This window comes from Drosophila sechellia, chromosome 3R, assembly GCF_004382195.2.
Source record: "Drosophila sechellia strain sech25 chromosome 3R, ASM438219v1, whole genome shotgun sequence".
NCBI classification, from domain to species: Eukaryota; Metazoa; Arthropoda; class Insecta; order Diptera; family Drosophilidae; genus Drosophila; species Drosophila sechellia.
Window position 1 is genome coordinate 4,398,147 of NC_045952.1, and position 13,524 is coordinate 4,411,670.

The following is a 13,524-nucleotide window of genomic DNA, read 5'->3' on the forward strand; positions in this document are numbered from 1 at the left end:
TTATGAATTTCTCTTTTCCGCGGGTGAAGTGGTGGTGTTTTACCCAGAATTCTCGAGGCTAAAACCCCTGTCTTAAGTGAAGTTTGTGTCGGAATTTCGGTAATTGTTATGTCAATCAATCTGATTAACTGGGACCACACAGCAATCAAATGGGTTCGTTCCTTAAGCATGTGTTCTGCTCATTAGTATGCACATGAAGTATATCCCATAAGCCAATCTAATCATCAGAAACAAATATATTTGAACAATAAAAAGTGGGGAATAGTGTAAGTTTGGCGCGCCAAAAATAAACCAACAAATAAATAAATAAATAACAGCTTAAGTGAAATATATAAAATAAACAGATCAACAATTTATGTTAAGCATAAATAAAGTTAATGTACAATCAATGGATATATGAAATGCTTTCTAAAAATAAGCAATCATAAAAAAATAACTGCTATGAATATTTGATGAACTTCATAAAATCAGAAATTTCATAGTGAAGATTTTTGTTTTTATTCCTTGGGCAACAAATTAAAATGTGAAATTCGAATATTATGCTTAATTGCACATATGCTGCCATAAGTTTTATTTAAACAAAAAAAGTGGGAAATAAAAGCCTGACATTGACGTAGAACTTTGAACCACTTTCAGGAATCCTTCAAACAAAAATCTTAGCACAAACTTTTATGCCTTGCTTCCATGGAACTTGCCAAACAATGGAAGCATTTACCTCATTCTATTGTGACTTAATATGCCAAAGTACATTCCCATTTGTTGTTCCCATTCGCCGAACAACCATTATGGGTGGATGGATAGCAAATAAAAAAAAGCATAAAAGCCTCGACTACAAAAATCGTAGAAAGTGACAACTTTAGTTGGTACACTCTCAGAATGCGGACATCAAGGAGAAATGTTTATTGGAAATATTAGGCAGTCGACTTGATGTCTCGACAAGGGTGGAAATATTACCCATACGCCAGGGTGTCCCCCGATACAAAGTAATGTGGGGTGATTGACCGACTTTTCATAAATATTTTATAACCAGCTAAGGCTGAAAGCCTTTGTAGCATTTGGCGACATTTTTGTATCTTAGCGTGCAACAACAAACAATTAAGGAAATTTAGATATAAATATTTTAGGCGCTTTAACGGAAATTGTGGTGAGTGAAACAACATTGGTTTCGAGTAATGTGGGTTTTTGAAAACAATGTAATATTACTCGAAATGGAAATATATTAGAAAACATAAGTTTCCTTGAAAATACTGAACTCATTAGGTGTGTCGTTTCCATGCAGACACAACAAACGAGCAACTTTTTTACACTTTTTAAATTTAAATTTTCTGATATCCAATGTACTAAGATAAGGTCTACCTAATTCACTAGTGGAATTTGATTATTTTTGAAACCATTAAGCGCTTAGGTCCAACATTCTAACTCTCGGTGGTTTATTTTTCTATAAGACAGTAACGGTGCGTGTCGTCACTACGTGAACAGGCGAGCTTTGTTTTCCCAATTCATATATTATTCGAAAATGACCTAATGGTCTAATATATTTCATAAAAATAAAACCATTTTTACAGTACATATATGACTAAAACATGCATTTAACGCACGTTCATATACGATAATCATCATGAGAGCGTTCTTTGTTTTCCCCCGAGATGTAAGCGAACTCACGTTGCTTTTGCCTTTTCCAATCCCCGCAGGACATAACGAGGCCGACAAATCAGTGCAATTAACTCGCGTAACCGACTGCGCCTCCAAACAATAGCTCCCAGCTCAGGAACAGCTACGGGCAGAGAAACAGCAACAGGCACGTGGGGAGCATCGGGTGGAGACCCATTGTTGCGCCACCTGGCGGCAGCCACTGTACACACTCGGCACCCTCGACTTGGTTTCCAATCCCTTCGCGAGCCCCAACCCACAGAGGGCTTCAGACATGGGCGAAAATATAATTGGCTCGGCGAGCTTCCTGCACTTGGGGGACATTGTGTCCCTCTATGCGGAGGGCAGCGTTTGCGGTTTCTTGAGCACACTCGGGTAAGTACCATTGTCCCGGCTGAACGAGGACGTAACGAGTGTGCCGCCCGGAGGTGGAGCATCTCCTGAGGCCACCTGTTGTTGAATACTGCACTAAACATCTGGTTTCTTTCGCCAGCCTGGTCGATGATCGCACAGTGGTGTGTCCCGAGGCCGGAGACCTCAGCTGTCCGCCTAAGAAGTTCAGGGGTAAGACGGGATAACTTATAGTTGATATTCACTATATTTATGGTATATTTGCAGACTGCCTCATCAAAATATGCCCCATGAATCGCTATTCCGCGCAGAAACAATTTTGGAAAGCAGCTAAGCAATCGGCCAGCTCCAATACGGATCCCAATCTTCTCAAGCGTTTGCATGTAAGCTCAAGAATATCTATAATATTTAATCGTTTAACAATGTTAATTGTGTTTTACAGCATGCGGCGGAGATCGAGAAGAAACAAAACGAGACGGAGAACAAGAAGCTGCTGGGCACCTCAATCCAATATGGACGGGCTGTGGTGCAGTTACTGCATCTGAAGTCCAACAAATACTTGACAGTTAACAAGCGGCTGCCGTCGCTGCTGGAGAAGAATGCCATGCGCGTTTATCTGGACGCCAACGGGAACGAGGGCTCGTGGTTCTACATCAAGCCCTTCTACAAGCTACGCTCCATCGGCGATTACGTGGTGGTGGGGGACAAGGTTATTCTAAGTCCGGTGAACGCGGATCAGCAGAACCTCCATGTGGCAGCCAACTACGAACTGCCCGACAATCCCGGCTGCAAGGAGGTCAACGTTCTGAACTCGTCGACCTCCTGGAAGATCTCGTTGTTCATGGAGCACAAGGAGAACCAGGAGCACATCCTCAAGGGCGGCGACGTGGTGCGTCTATTCCATGCCGAGCAGGAAAAGTTTCTCACCATGGACGAGTACAAGAAGCAGTACCACGTCTTTCTGCGCACCACCGGACGCACCAGTGCCACAGCGGCCACAAGTAGCAAGGCGCTCTGGGAGATCGAGGTGGTTCAGCACGACTCCTGCCGTGGCGGTGCCGGCGATTGGAACTCTCTGTACCGTTTCAAGCACCTGGCTACGGGACACTATCTGGCAGCCGAGGCGGAAATCGATGTTTCGGCCGGCGCGATGTCTGCCACTTCTGCATCAGGACACGATCTGCATTTGGGCGATTGTAGCAAGGACTCTGGCCTCAGCTGCTCCACCATGAACTCTACCATAAACGGTATGTGGTATTGGACCCAAATAACATGTTACTATTCCTAATTTTTATATCTTTCAGACAAACCCAAGGGAAAGCAGTACCGCCTCGTGTCCGTTCCGTATTCTGCGGACATTGCCTCGGTGTTCGTTCTGGACGCCACCACAATGGCACGTCCCGACAGTCTGGTCCCACAGTCCAGCTATGTGCGACTGCAGCACATTTGCTCCAACACCTGGGTTCATGCCACTTCAATACCCATCGATGCCGACGACGACAAGCCGGTGATGTCGATGGTCTGCTGCTCACCCATCAAGGAGGACAAGGAGGCCTTTGCGCTGATTCCCGTCTCCCCGGTGGAGGTTCGCGACCTGGACTTCGCCAATGACGCGTGCAAAGTGCTAGCCACGGTTACCAGCAAGCTGGACAACGGCAGCATCTCCATCAACGAGCGACGGGCACTGATCTCGCTGCTGCAGGATATAGTGTACTTTATAGCCGGAATGGAGAACGAACAGAACAAGACAAAGGCTCTGGAATTCACCATCAAGAACCCAATCAGAGATCGGCAGAAATTGCTGCGCGAACAGTACATCCTTAAGCAGCTGTTCAAGATCTTACAGGGTCCTTTTCAAGAGCACACAGCCGGAGACGGTCCGTTCCTGCGGTTGGATGAGCTCAGTGATCCGAAGAACAGTCCTTACAAGAATATCTTTCGTCTGTGCTACCGTATCCTGAGGTTGTCGCAACAGGATTACCGGAAGAACCAGGAGTACATCGCCAAGCACTTTGGCCTAATGCAGAAGCAGATCGGATACGATATTCTGGCAGAGGACACCATCACGGCCCTGCTGCACAACAACCGAAAGCTGCTGGAGAAACACATAACGGCCGCAGAAATTGAAACCTTCGTCGGTCTTGTGCGGAAGAACATGCACAACTGGGACTCGCGGTTTCTCGACTACCTCTCAGACTTGTGCGTGTCCAATCGCAAGGCTATCGCGGTCACCCAGGAGTTGATTTGCAAGAGCGTGCTGAGCGACAAGAACAAGGACATACTGATCGAGACGCAGGTAAGAGCACTGCGGACCGGATCCGGCCCAGCGCGCTGCTACAAGGGCACCTCCGAGGACGTGTGCCTGGCCACGCTCGCCGAGGACGCCGGCGACGATGAGGATCGGTCTGATGTGCAGTCCACGTCCACCACAACCACCTGGGACAGTGCCAGCCTGAACGAGGACGATGGTAGCCCATCTACGGGGGATAAGTACGAAATCCACCTCAAGTGGACGGGACAACCGGTGGGTACTTTTACATCTCTCATTTTAGTTACTCAATTGTGTAATTTGTAAGATGAAAACCGAAGATGATATTAGTTCGCAGTTAGTATTTATCCATATTTTACCATTGACTTGCAGACATCCCGGTCCATGGCTGATTTGGCCAGTTGCGATGGCGGCGAGCTGGAGGCGGCTATTCTGAACTACTATCGCCACCAGTTGAATCTGTTCTCCAACATGTGCCTCAACCGCCAGTACTTGGCCCTAAATGAGCTTTCGCCTCGCCTGGATATTGACTTAATCCTGAAGTAAGTCTGGAAACAAATGGAGCAACTGGCATTGCAAACCTTACATTTTTTGCAGATGCATGTCGGATGAAACCATGCCCTACGAGCTGAGAGCTTCGTTCTGCCGATTGATGTTGCACCTTCACGTGGATCGCGATCCCCAGGAACCAGTGACACCTGTGAAGTATGCCCGCCTTTGGAGTGAGATACCGTCAAAGATGTCCATACAGGAGTAAGTACGAATCGAAGTACGCTTGATTAGAGGTGCTATATATCTCTCCTCATGCAGCTACGATGGCAAGAACCAGCAGCCAGATCAAAACAAGCAAGCCTGTCGCGCCAAGTTCAACACAACCATCGCCTTTGTGGAGAACTACCTGTGCAATGTGGCCACCAAGGTGTGGCTCTTCACAGATCAAGAGCAAAACAAACTCACCTTCGAGGTAAGTCTGAACCCAGATGTGAAATATCAATTGGTACTGATCATTGAACTGCCTTTCCAGGTTGTTAAGCTCGCAAGGGATCTGATTTATTTCGGATTCTACAGCTTTAGCGATCTTCTAAGACTCACCAAGACGCTTCTGTCCATCCTGGACTGCGTCTCGGATACTTCATCAGGTGCCTTTGCCAGCACGGATATTGATTGTAAGTCCTGTATATTCTTAAAATAATGACACCTTTAGAGTCTTAAGCTCGAATGTTTTCTCTTAACAAGCTGTCGAAGAGGAGACTAACACAGAGGGTAAGACTTTTCAACTGCCTGAAACTCCGTAAAAAGGAAAAAAAAAATATTATGGATATTGTATGAAACGTTTTTTCAATGTAAATGGCAAATATTCTTACCAGCTTTGAAAGATAATGATTTTAAAGTGACAACCATCTATAATAATAAGTGGCTTCTTATGAAGATTATCCATTTTAGTATATGATGTAGATAAATCTTACTCTTACTTCTACTACTTCAACTTCGATTACTTACACTCTTATTAAACTTGCAGCTGAAGGTGGAGTTCTACGCTCTATTGGGGACATAAACACAGTAATGACATCTTTGGCCCTGGGATCAGTGGGCCAGGCCATAGCTGCGCCCACGATCTCCCTGCAGCAGCGGAAGTCCGTCTCCCAGTTAATGAAGGAGTATCCCTTGGTGATGGACACCAAACTGAAGATAATCGAGATACTGCAGTTCATTTTGGACGTTCGTCTGGACTATAGGATCAGCTGCCTGCTCTCCATATTCAAGCGGGAGTTCGACGAGTCCGAGGTGGCCGCTTCGGCCGCTAACAATGAGGCAAGTCAGCAGCAGTCGCAACAACAGGCACCGCAGACGCCTGCCAGCTCCAATGAGACCGATCTCCTCGATAGTGCTGAGTCTGTGGCCGCCGGAGCTGCCGCAGCCGCCGCCACCGCTGCCCGCCAGAAGAACATCGACCTGGAGTCCATCGGCGTGCAGGCGGAGGGAATCTTCGACTGCGAGCGGAGCGACGCAGCTAACCTGGACCTGGATGGCCAGGGCGGACGTACTTTTCTGCGTGTCCTACTCCACCTGATCATGCACGACTACGCTCCCCTGGTCTCGGGTGCCCTGCACCTTCTGTTCCGGCACTTCAGTCAGCGCCAGGAGGTCCTCCAGGCTTTTCGACAGGTGCGTTGCTAATTGTTATTTTGCTGTCATATCATTTTTGCAATATTTGTGGTCCTGGTGAGATAATATCTAAAGTGACAGTTCTAGATATTTATTCATAACGCACATCTATTTAACTATTCATCGATGCTCGCTTCATTTAATTATTAAGGTAGTTTTACCCGTTAGCAGTAGGTATCATAAAGTAAAAATTTATAAAATTAAAGATATAAAATGCTAAATATGTAGATTAATTTGCAACTAACTAACCAATTGATCTAATGCTCATTTCTCTCTTGTGTTTGCATGCGCTATCTCTCTATCTCTTTTTTAAATCGAGACTCGACCTTACTAATCCGATACCATTATACTAATATAATCGTATATTCACGCAATCGAACTCATGATCTAGTTTAAAAAAACACAACTAACAAAGTGGACTTTCAACGCATACCGTACCGACCGATCTTTTGATTTTGTATGTACCCATGATTTTGAAGAACTCTCGCTTAACCAGACAGTTCTAGACTAACCAGGCTATGTCCTCCGTCTCCGCTTTCAGGTGCAACTTCTGGTGTCGGACAGTGACGTGGAGTCCTATAAGCAAATCAAGTCCGATCTGGACATCCTTCGCCAGAGCGTGGAAAAGTCGGAGCTGTGGGTGTACAAGGCAAAGGCCACCGATGAGTTGGGGGCCACCGACGCTGGCGGAGATGCTGTTAGCCTGGAGTACAATGCCGCCTTGTCGCAGGAGCAGCGAAACGAGTACCGCAAGGTCAAGGAGATTCTCATCCGCATGAACAAATTTTGCGTAACTGCCTCCGGTCCAGGTTCGGTGGTCAAGCCACGCAAGCATGAGCAACGACTGCTCCGCAATGTTGGCGTCCACACCGTCGTCCTCGATCTCCTCCAGAATCCGTACGACGAGAAGGACGACGAGCTGATGAAGGAGCTCATGTGTCTGGCCCACGAGTTCCTGCAGAACTTCTGTCTGGGCAATCAGCAGAACCAAGTCCTGCTGCACAACCACCTCGATCTGTTCCTGAATCCGGGCGTAAGTTCCTATCTTGCTTTTTCCAGTTACATATAAAACTTGCACCTTCACAAGAATGAACCTTGATGGTTCTATTATTTGGCGCAGTTATAGGGAATCTGCTAAAAGATTCCAAATATTTATGCATTTTGTATGCGTTAGTATAATAATCTACATTCGATGTGTGAGTTTCTTACGTAGTTCTTCGCCGATTTCATATATATAGATTTAAAATTCTAAAAAGTTCTTTTAATTCACTTTAGACTGGAAACAGATCTACAAACAAAACAAAAACTATTCACTGGAGAAAGGTTAATCTTTCTAATTATATATAGCTGCTATTTGTATATCCATTTGACTTTTAAATTAATAGGATGCCTTTATTAATTACAATTATAATTACAATTGCCAGTGTACCTATGCCACCACCTAAAATGCTCGTCATTTCATATATTATTGTCCAAGAAATGCGATTTTAACACTTATTTGCCTTACAGATTCTGGAGGCGAAGACTGTGTGCGCCATCTTCAAGGACAACTTGGCCCTGTGCAACGAGGTGACGGACAAGGTGGTACAGCACTTTGTGCACTGCATCGAAATCCATGGCCGTCACGTAGCCTACCTGCAGTTCCTGCAGACCATAGTGCGGGCGGAGAACCAGTTCATCCGCCGCTGCCAGGACATGGTGATGCAGGAGCTCATCAACTCCGGCGAGGATGTGCTGGTCTTCTACAACGACAAGGGTTCCTTCAACCACTTCGTTCAGATGATGCAGCAGCAGATGCTGCGCATGGAAAAGCTCAGCGACGACAGCCCCTTGAAGTATCACGTCGAGCTGGTGAAGCTCCTGGCTTGCTGCACCATGGGCAAGAACGTCTACACGGAGATTAAGTGCAACAACCTTCTCTCTCTGGACGACATAGTGACTATCATCTGCCACCCATTGTGCATGCCGGAGGTTAAGGAAGCCTACGTGGACTTTCTTAACCACTGCTACATTGACACGGAGGTCGAGATGAAGGAGATCTACGCCTCCGGGCACATGTGGAGCCTGTTCGAGAAGAGCTTCTTGGTGGACATCAACCAGCTCATCACAAACCCCGCCGCCGCCAGCAACAAGACGCTCCAAGCGTACGTCCTGAATGGGGTAACCAATCTTTTAGGCAGCTTCTTTGCCAGTCCGTTTTCGGATCAGAGTGCCATCGTGCAGTCTCGCCAGTTGATCTTCGTCCAGCTGCTACAGGCTGCGCACAGAATCACCCAGTGCCGCTGGCTGTCGCTGGGTGATCGTTTCAACGTGGAAAACTGCATCCGCACGCTGACAGAGTCGGCCAAAATGCGTAGCATCGCACTGCCCCCCGAGCTGGAGCAGCAGGTGGCCACAATGTCCAGCAAGACGGCTATGCTAACCCGACAGACCACTAAATGGCTGCTGGCCTCCAAGCAGCCCAAGTACGAGGCTCAGCAAGCGGCCAGTCTGATGCGCTGGGACCGCTCAATCATCGAGGGCTTGCAGGACATAGTGTCTCTCTTGGAGGATCAACTAAAGCCGGTGGTGGAGGCGGAACTATCTCTGCTAGTGGATATACTGTACCGCTCAGAGCTGCTCTTCCCCGCCGGAACAGAGGCCCGGAAGCGCTGCGAAAGCGGTGGATTCATCCGAAAGCTAATCAAGCACACCGAAAAGCTGCTGGAGGAGAAGGAGGAGCGCATGTGTGTAAAGGTTCTTCGCACGCTGCGTGAAATGATGGCCATTGATGTGAACTACGGCGAGAAGGGCGATGCACTGCGACAGACACTTTTGCTACGCTACTTCCAGAGCAAAAGCACGCCCAGGTTGCCGGAGGATGAGGTTCCTCTGCTTGCCGCTCCTTTGATGGATCCAGCTAAGCAAAACCACCTAGTGACCCACGGACCAGGGGCGAAGTATTTGCAGCGAGCGGGCAAAACGCTTCACGAGATGCAGAACCACTTGGACAGAGAAGGCGCCTCGGATCTTGTGGTCGAGCTGGTTATCAAGTCCGTTCACTCGCCCAATATTTTTGTCGAGGCTGTGGAATTGGGCATTGCACTTCTGGAAGGCGGCAACCCCATTATACAGAAGGGTATGTTCCAGAAGTTCCTCAGTGACGACCTCAACCAGGCCTTCTTTAAAGTCTTCTTTGAGAAGATGAAGGATGCACAGCAAGAGATCAAGTCCACCGTCACTGTGAACACCACCGACATTGCGGCTAAAGCCCAGGAGCACAAACAGGACACCAATCTGGAGCTAGACAAGATCGCTCGCAAGCATGGCCTCAAGAGCAACGGAGTGGTGATCACTGAGGAACTAAAGCGGGAACTCCACAATGCCGGACTGGCAACAGCCCGTGCCTACGGGAATGCACGAAACATCCACTCCGGCGAGGACAGCTCTGCCATCAGTGTGAACAGTCCGCTGGAGGATATACTGGCCGAGAAGCTGGAAAAGCACAAGGACAGTCGGGATCAGCGCAACCAATTGTCAAACAAGGTGCTGGTCATGCAACCTATCTTGCGGTTCCTTCAGCTGCTCTGCGAAAACCACAATCCGGACATGCAGAACCTGTTGAGGAACCAGAACAACAAGACGAACAACAACCTGGTATCGGAGACGCTTATGTTCCTAGACTGCATTTGTGGCTCCACGACCGGCGGTTTAGGATTACTAGGCCTGTACATAAACGAGCATAACGTGGCCCTGATCAACCAGACGTTGGAGGCCCTCACGGAATACTGCCAAGGACCGTGCCACGAGAACCAGAACTGCATAGCCACGCACGAATCAAATGGGCTGGACATCATCACGGCGCTTATTCTGAATAATATCAATCCACTGGGCGAGAACCGCATGGATCTGGTCCTGGAGCTGAAGAACAATGCCTCCAAGTTGCTCCTGGCCATTATGGAAAGTCGGGGAGACAGCGAAAACGCGGAACGCATTCTGTACAACATGAACCCCAAGCAACTGGTAGAGGTGGCCTGCAAGGCATACCACCAGGAGGAGCTAATCGACGAGCAAGACGATGGGGATGAGCCGGACGTCGGGTCGGACGATGATGACGCCACTGTGAGTCCGCGGGAGGTGGGTCACAACATATACATTCTGTGCCACCAGCTGGCGCAGCACAACAAGGAGTTGGCCGGCCTGCTCAAAGCCTCCGAGGATCCGCAGTCCGCCAGCTTCGACGCCAAGACAAGTCAGGCCTTGATGTACTACGCCACGCACACTGCCCAGATAGAGGTGAGATATAACATGGTATTATTCCTATATCCAACGTATAAATCCAATATATTTGTTTAGATTGTTCGAAACGATCGCACTCTGGAGCAGATAGTCTTTCCCATTCCCGAGATCTGTGAATACCTGACCACGGACACCAAAATTAAAATCCTCAACACCGCAGAACGGGACGACCAGGGATCCAAAGTGGCGGACTTCTTTGACAAGGCAGAGGAAATGTTTAACGAGATGAAATGGCAAAAGAAGCTAAGAAGTATGCAATCTTTGCATTGAATTAGAGCTATTAAGTTAAATGATCGTTCTTCTTTTGTAAATGCATAGGTCAACCCTTACTATTTTGGATAAGCAGTTACATGTCTCTTTGGAGCAACATCCTCTTTAACTGTGTTGTCGTTATCAATATGATTGTGGCCTTCTTCTATCCCTTTGATAATACTGTGCCAGGTGAGATCATTGGAAAGACATCAAAGCCATTTAAAACCAATTTTTGTCATATGTGTTTCAGAGCTTAGTTCCCACATCTCCTTGCTGTTCTGGATCATAACGATATTCTCACTTGTTATTGTGCTAACGCTACCCCGGGAGTCTGGAATTAGAACCTTCATAGGCTCCGTCATCCTTCGATTTATCTTTTTACTGGGGCCGGAGTCCACTCTCTGCTTACTGGGAGTCGTCACGGTATGTACAAGGTACTGGATATGCCCACATATCTCTCTAACATGGATACTTTCAAAACAGGTGACCCTAAAAAGCGTTCACATAGTGAGCATAATGGGCAACAAGGGCACTCTGGAGAAGCAGCTAATTAAAATTATAACTGACTTTCAGTTACTTTACCACTGTATTTATATAGCATTTTGCTTCTGCGGTCTCATATTCCATCCCTTTTTCTACTCATTGCTGGTAAGATGGATCCATTCTATGCAAAAAGAAATTTCTATTACCTATGCCTTTGCAGCTCTTTGATGTGGTCTATCGGGAGGAGACCCTGGTCAATGTTATTCGATCCGTGACCCGAAATGGTCGCTCTATCGTGCTGACAGCTGTCCTGGCTCTGATTCTGGTCTACCTCTTCTCGATCATTGGCTACATGTTCTTCAAGGATGACTTTCTGGTCAGCGTTGACTTCGAGGAGCAAGACAATGCATCGCCTCCGTCTGTCCCTTTGACTCTATCTGTGCCGGTATCGGGAGATTCCTGTTCTGCTCCCGATGATCTGGGCAACTGCCAGGCAGCCAAGGACATGGCACCACCGAGTGCTGGTGGCGGTGAAGTGAAGGAGCGTTCCTGCGACTCGCTGGTCATGTGCATAGTAACCACACTCAACCAGGGTTTGCGAAATGGCGGCGGCATTGGTGACATACTCAGGGCGCCTTCAAGCAAGGTAAAATTCATTCATAGATCTCAAAAGGGCTCTACTAATTTGTATATTTTCAGGAGGGCTTGTTTGTGGCACGTGTAATTTACGACCTACTATTCTTCTTTATTGTCATTATCATTGTCCTAAACCTGATATTTGGTGTCATCATCGACACCTTCGCCGATCTGAGATCGGAAAAGCAGCAAAAGGAGGCCATCCTGAAGACCACCTGTTTCATCTGCTCACTCAATCGATCTGCCTTCGACAACAAGACCGTGAGCTTCGAAGAGCACATCAAGAGCGAGCACAACATGTGGCACTATCTGTACTTCATCGTCCTTGTAAAAGTGAAGGACCCCACTGAGTTCACTGGCCCCGAGAGCTATGTATATGCGATGGTCAAGGCCGGTATCCTGGAGTGGTTCCCGCGCCTGCGTGCCATGTCGCTAGCGGCTGTGGACGCCGATGGGGAGCAAATCGAGCTGCGCAGCATGCAGGCACAGCTTTTAGACACCCAGCTGCTCATTAAGAACCTGTCCACCCAACTACACGAACTTAAGGATCACATGACAGAGCAGCGGAAGCAGAAGCAGCGATTGGGATTGCTTAACACAACGGCGAACAGTCTCCTGCCGTTTCAGTGAGTCTGTAGGAAATAGAATAGTATACTAGTTTCGGCACATCATTTTGGTAAACATTCCTTGTGAACCCAAAGGTATTGGCCCCCTTCGCCACATTTATCCTATTCGAAACACATTCTCAATATATTCACTGCGGGACGAACAAGATCGCACGTATTCAAAAAATTAAATCTCCAAGAATCGTTCAATATCCCGATTAATAACCAAAAATCATTCTGTATTAGATTCGAATTCCAACACCCACACATACATTTTCTCAAATATCATGCTCGATAGAATTCTACAAACTTAACAAATGGAGTACATTATTATGTAGTAAACTCACTCAGAGAACTTAGGGCTGTTAACATGTTGATTAGTGGGCGTGTTAGGCATTTTTACAACCTTAAAAGTCTTTACCTTAACTCTCCTCGATGACTCTGTAATACCTGAAGCTAGAACCTAGACCTATGTAATTAACTTAAAAAGGATCGCAGAGCGACCTCAAAACAATTTTGAAGAATGTTTTATCTTGTATTAAATTAAATATATTATTTAATTGTTAATACTGTATGAATGAATTTTAATAAGTTTAAAATGCAAGCAGAACTACTTGAAAATCTAAATATTGTGATTACCTTTTTATATGTTTTTTTCGTTTATCATTTCTGAATGATTTACTTAGTACTCGAAGCGAGTTGTGTTGGTTAAATTCGTTCTAAGCTAACAGTTAGAGTATACATCCTAAGCGAAACTACACTATTGTTAAGAGAATCTTTATATCTTTACGTGTAAAGTGGAATATATCTTTGAAATAAATACTATCAAATTAA

General features: G+C 46.6%; 1 protein-coding gene across 4 annotated transcripts in view; it reads left to right on the plus strand.

The window, feature by feature from the left end:
* The window catches only part of LOC6620843 (inositol 1,4,5-trisphosphate receptor), a 22,283-nt gene extending 8,759 nt beyond the window's left edge, over positions 1 to 13,524 (plus strand). Inside the window, exons 2-21 of one of the 4 annotated variants that reach the window (XM_032722548.1) lie at positions 1,692 to 2,025; positions 2,144 to 2,214; positions 2,269 to 2,384; positions 2,444 to 3,248; positions 3,306 to 4,525; positions 4,643 to 4,812; positions 4,868 to 5,023; positions 5,081 to 5,234; positions 5,295 to 5,436; positions 5,507 to 5,533; positions 5,790 to 6,436; positions 6,828 to 6,893; positions 6,978 to 7,469; positions 7,946 to 10,711; positions 10,772 to 10,964; positions 11,033 to 11,155; positions 11,217 to 11,389; positions 11,450 to 11,614; positions 11,670 to 12,095; positions 12,149 to 13,524. In XM_032722548.1, the coding sequence (XP_032578439.1) occupies positions 1,925 to 2,025; positions 2,144 to 2,214; positions 2,269 to 2,384; positions 2,444 to 3,248; positions 3,306 to 4,525; positions 4,643 to 4,812; positions 4,868 to 5,023; positions 5,081 to 5,234; positions 5,295 to 5,436; positions 5,507 to 5,533; positions 5,790 to 6,436; positions 6,828 to 6,893; positions 6,978 to 7,469; positions 7,946 to 10,711; positions 10,772 to 10,964; positions 11,033 to 11,155; positions 11,217 to 11,389; positions 11,450 to 11,614; positions 11,670 to 12,095; positions 12,149 to 12,715 (8,580 nt within the window). In that variant the 5' untranslated portion in view covers positions 1,692 to 1,924 and the 3' untranslated portion in view covers positions 12,716 to 13,524. The remainder of the gene's footprint in view (positions 1 to 1,691; positions 2,026 to 2,143; positions 2,215 to 2,268; positions 2,385 to 2,443; positions 3,249 to 3,305; positions 4,526 to 4,642; positions 4,813 to 4,867; positions 5,024 to 5,080; positions 5,235 to 5,294; positions 5,437 to 5,506; positions 5,534 to 5,789; positions 6,437 to 6,827; positions 6,894 to 6,977; positions 7,470 to 7,945; positions 10,712 to 10,771; positions 10,965 to 11,032; positions 11,156 to 11,216; positions 11,390 to 11,449; positions 11,615 to 11,669; positions 12,096 to 12,148) is intronic. The other 3 variants (XM_032722550.1, XM_032722549.1, XM_032722551.1) reach the window with 3 other exon arrangements.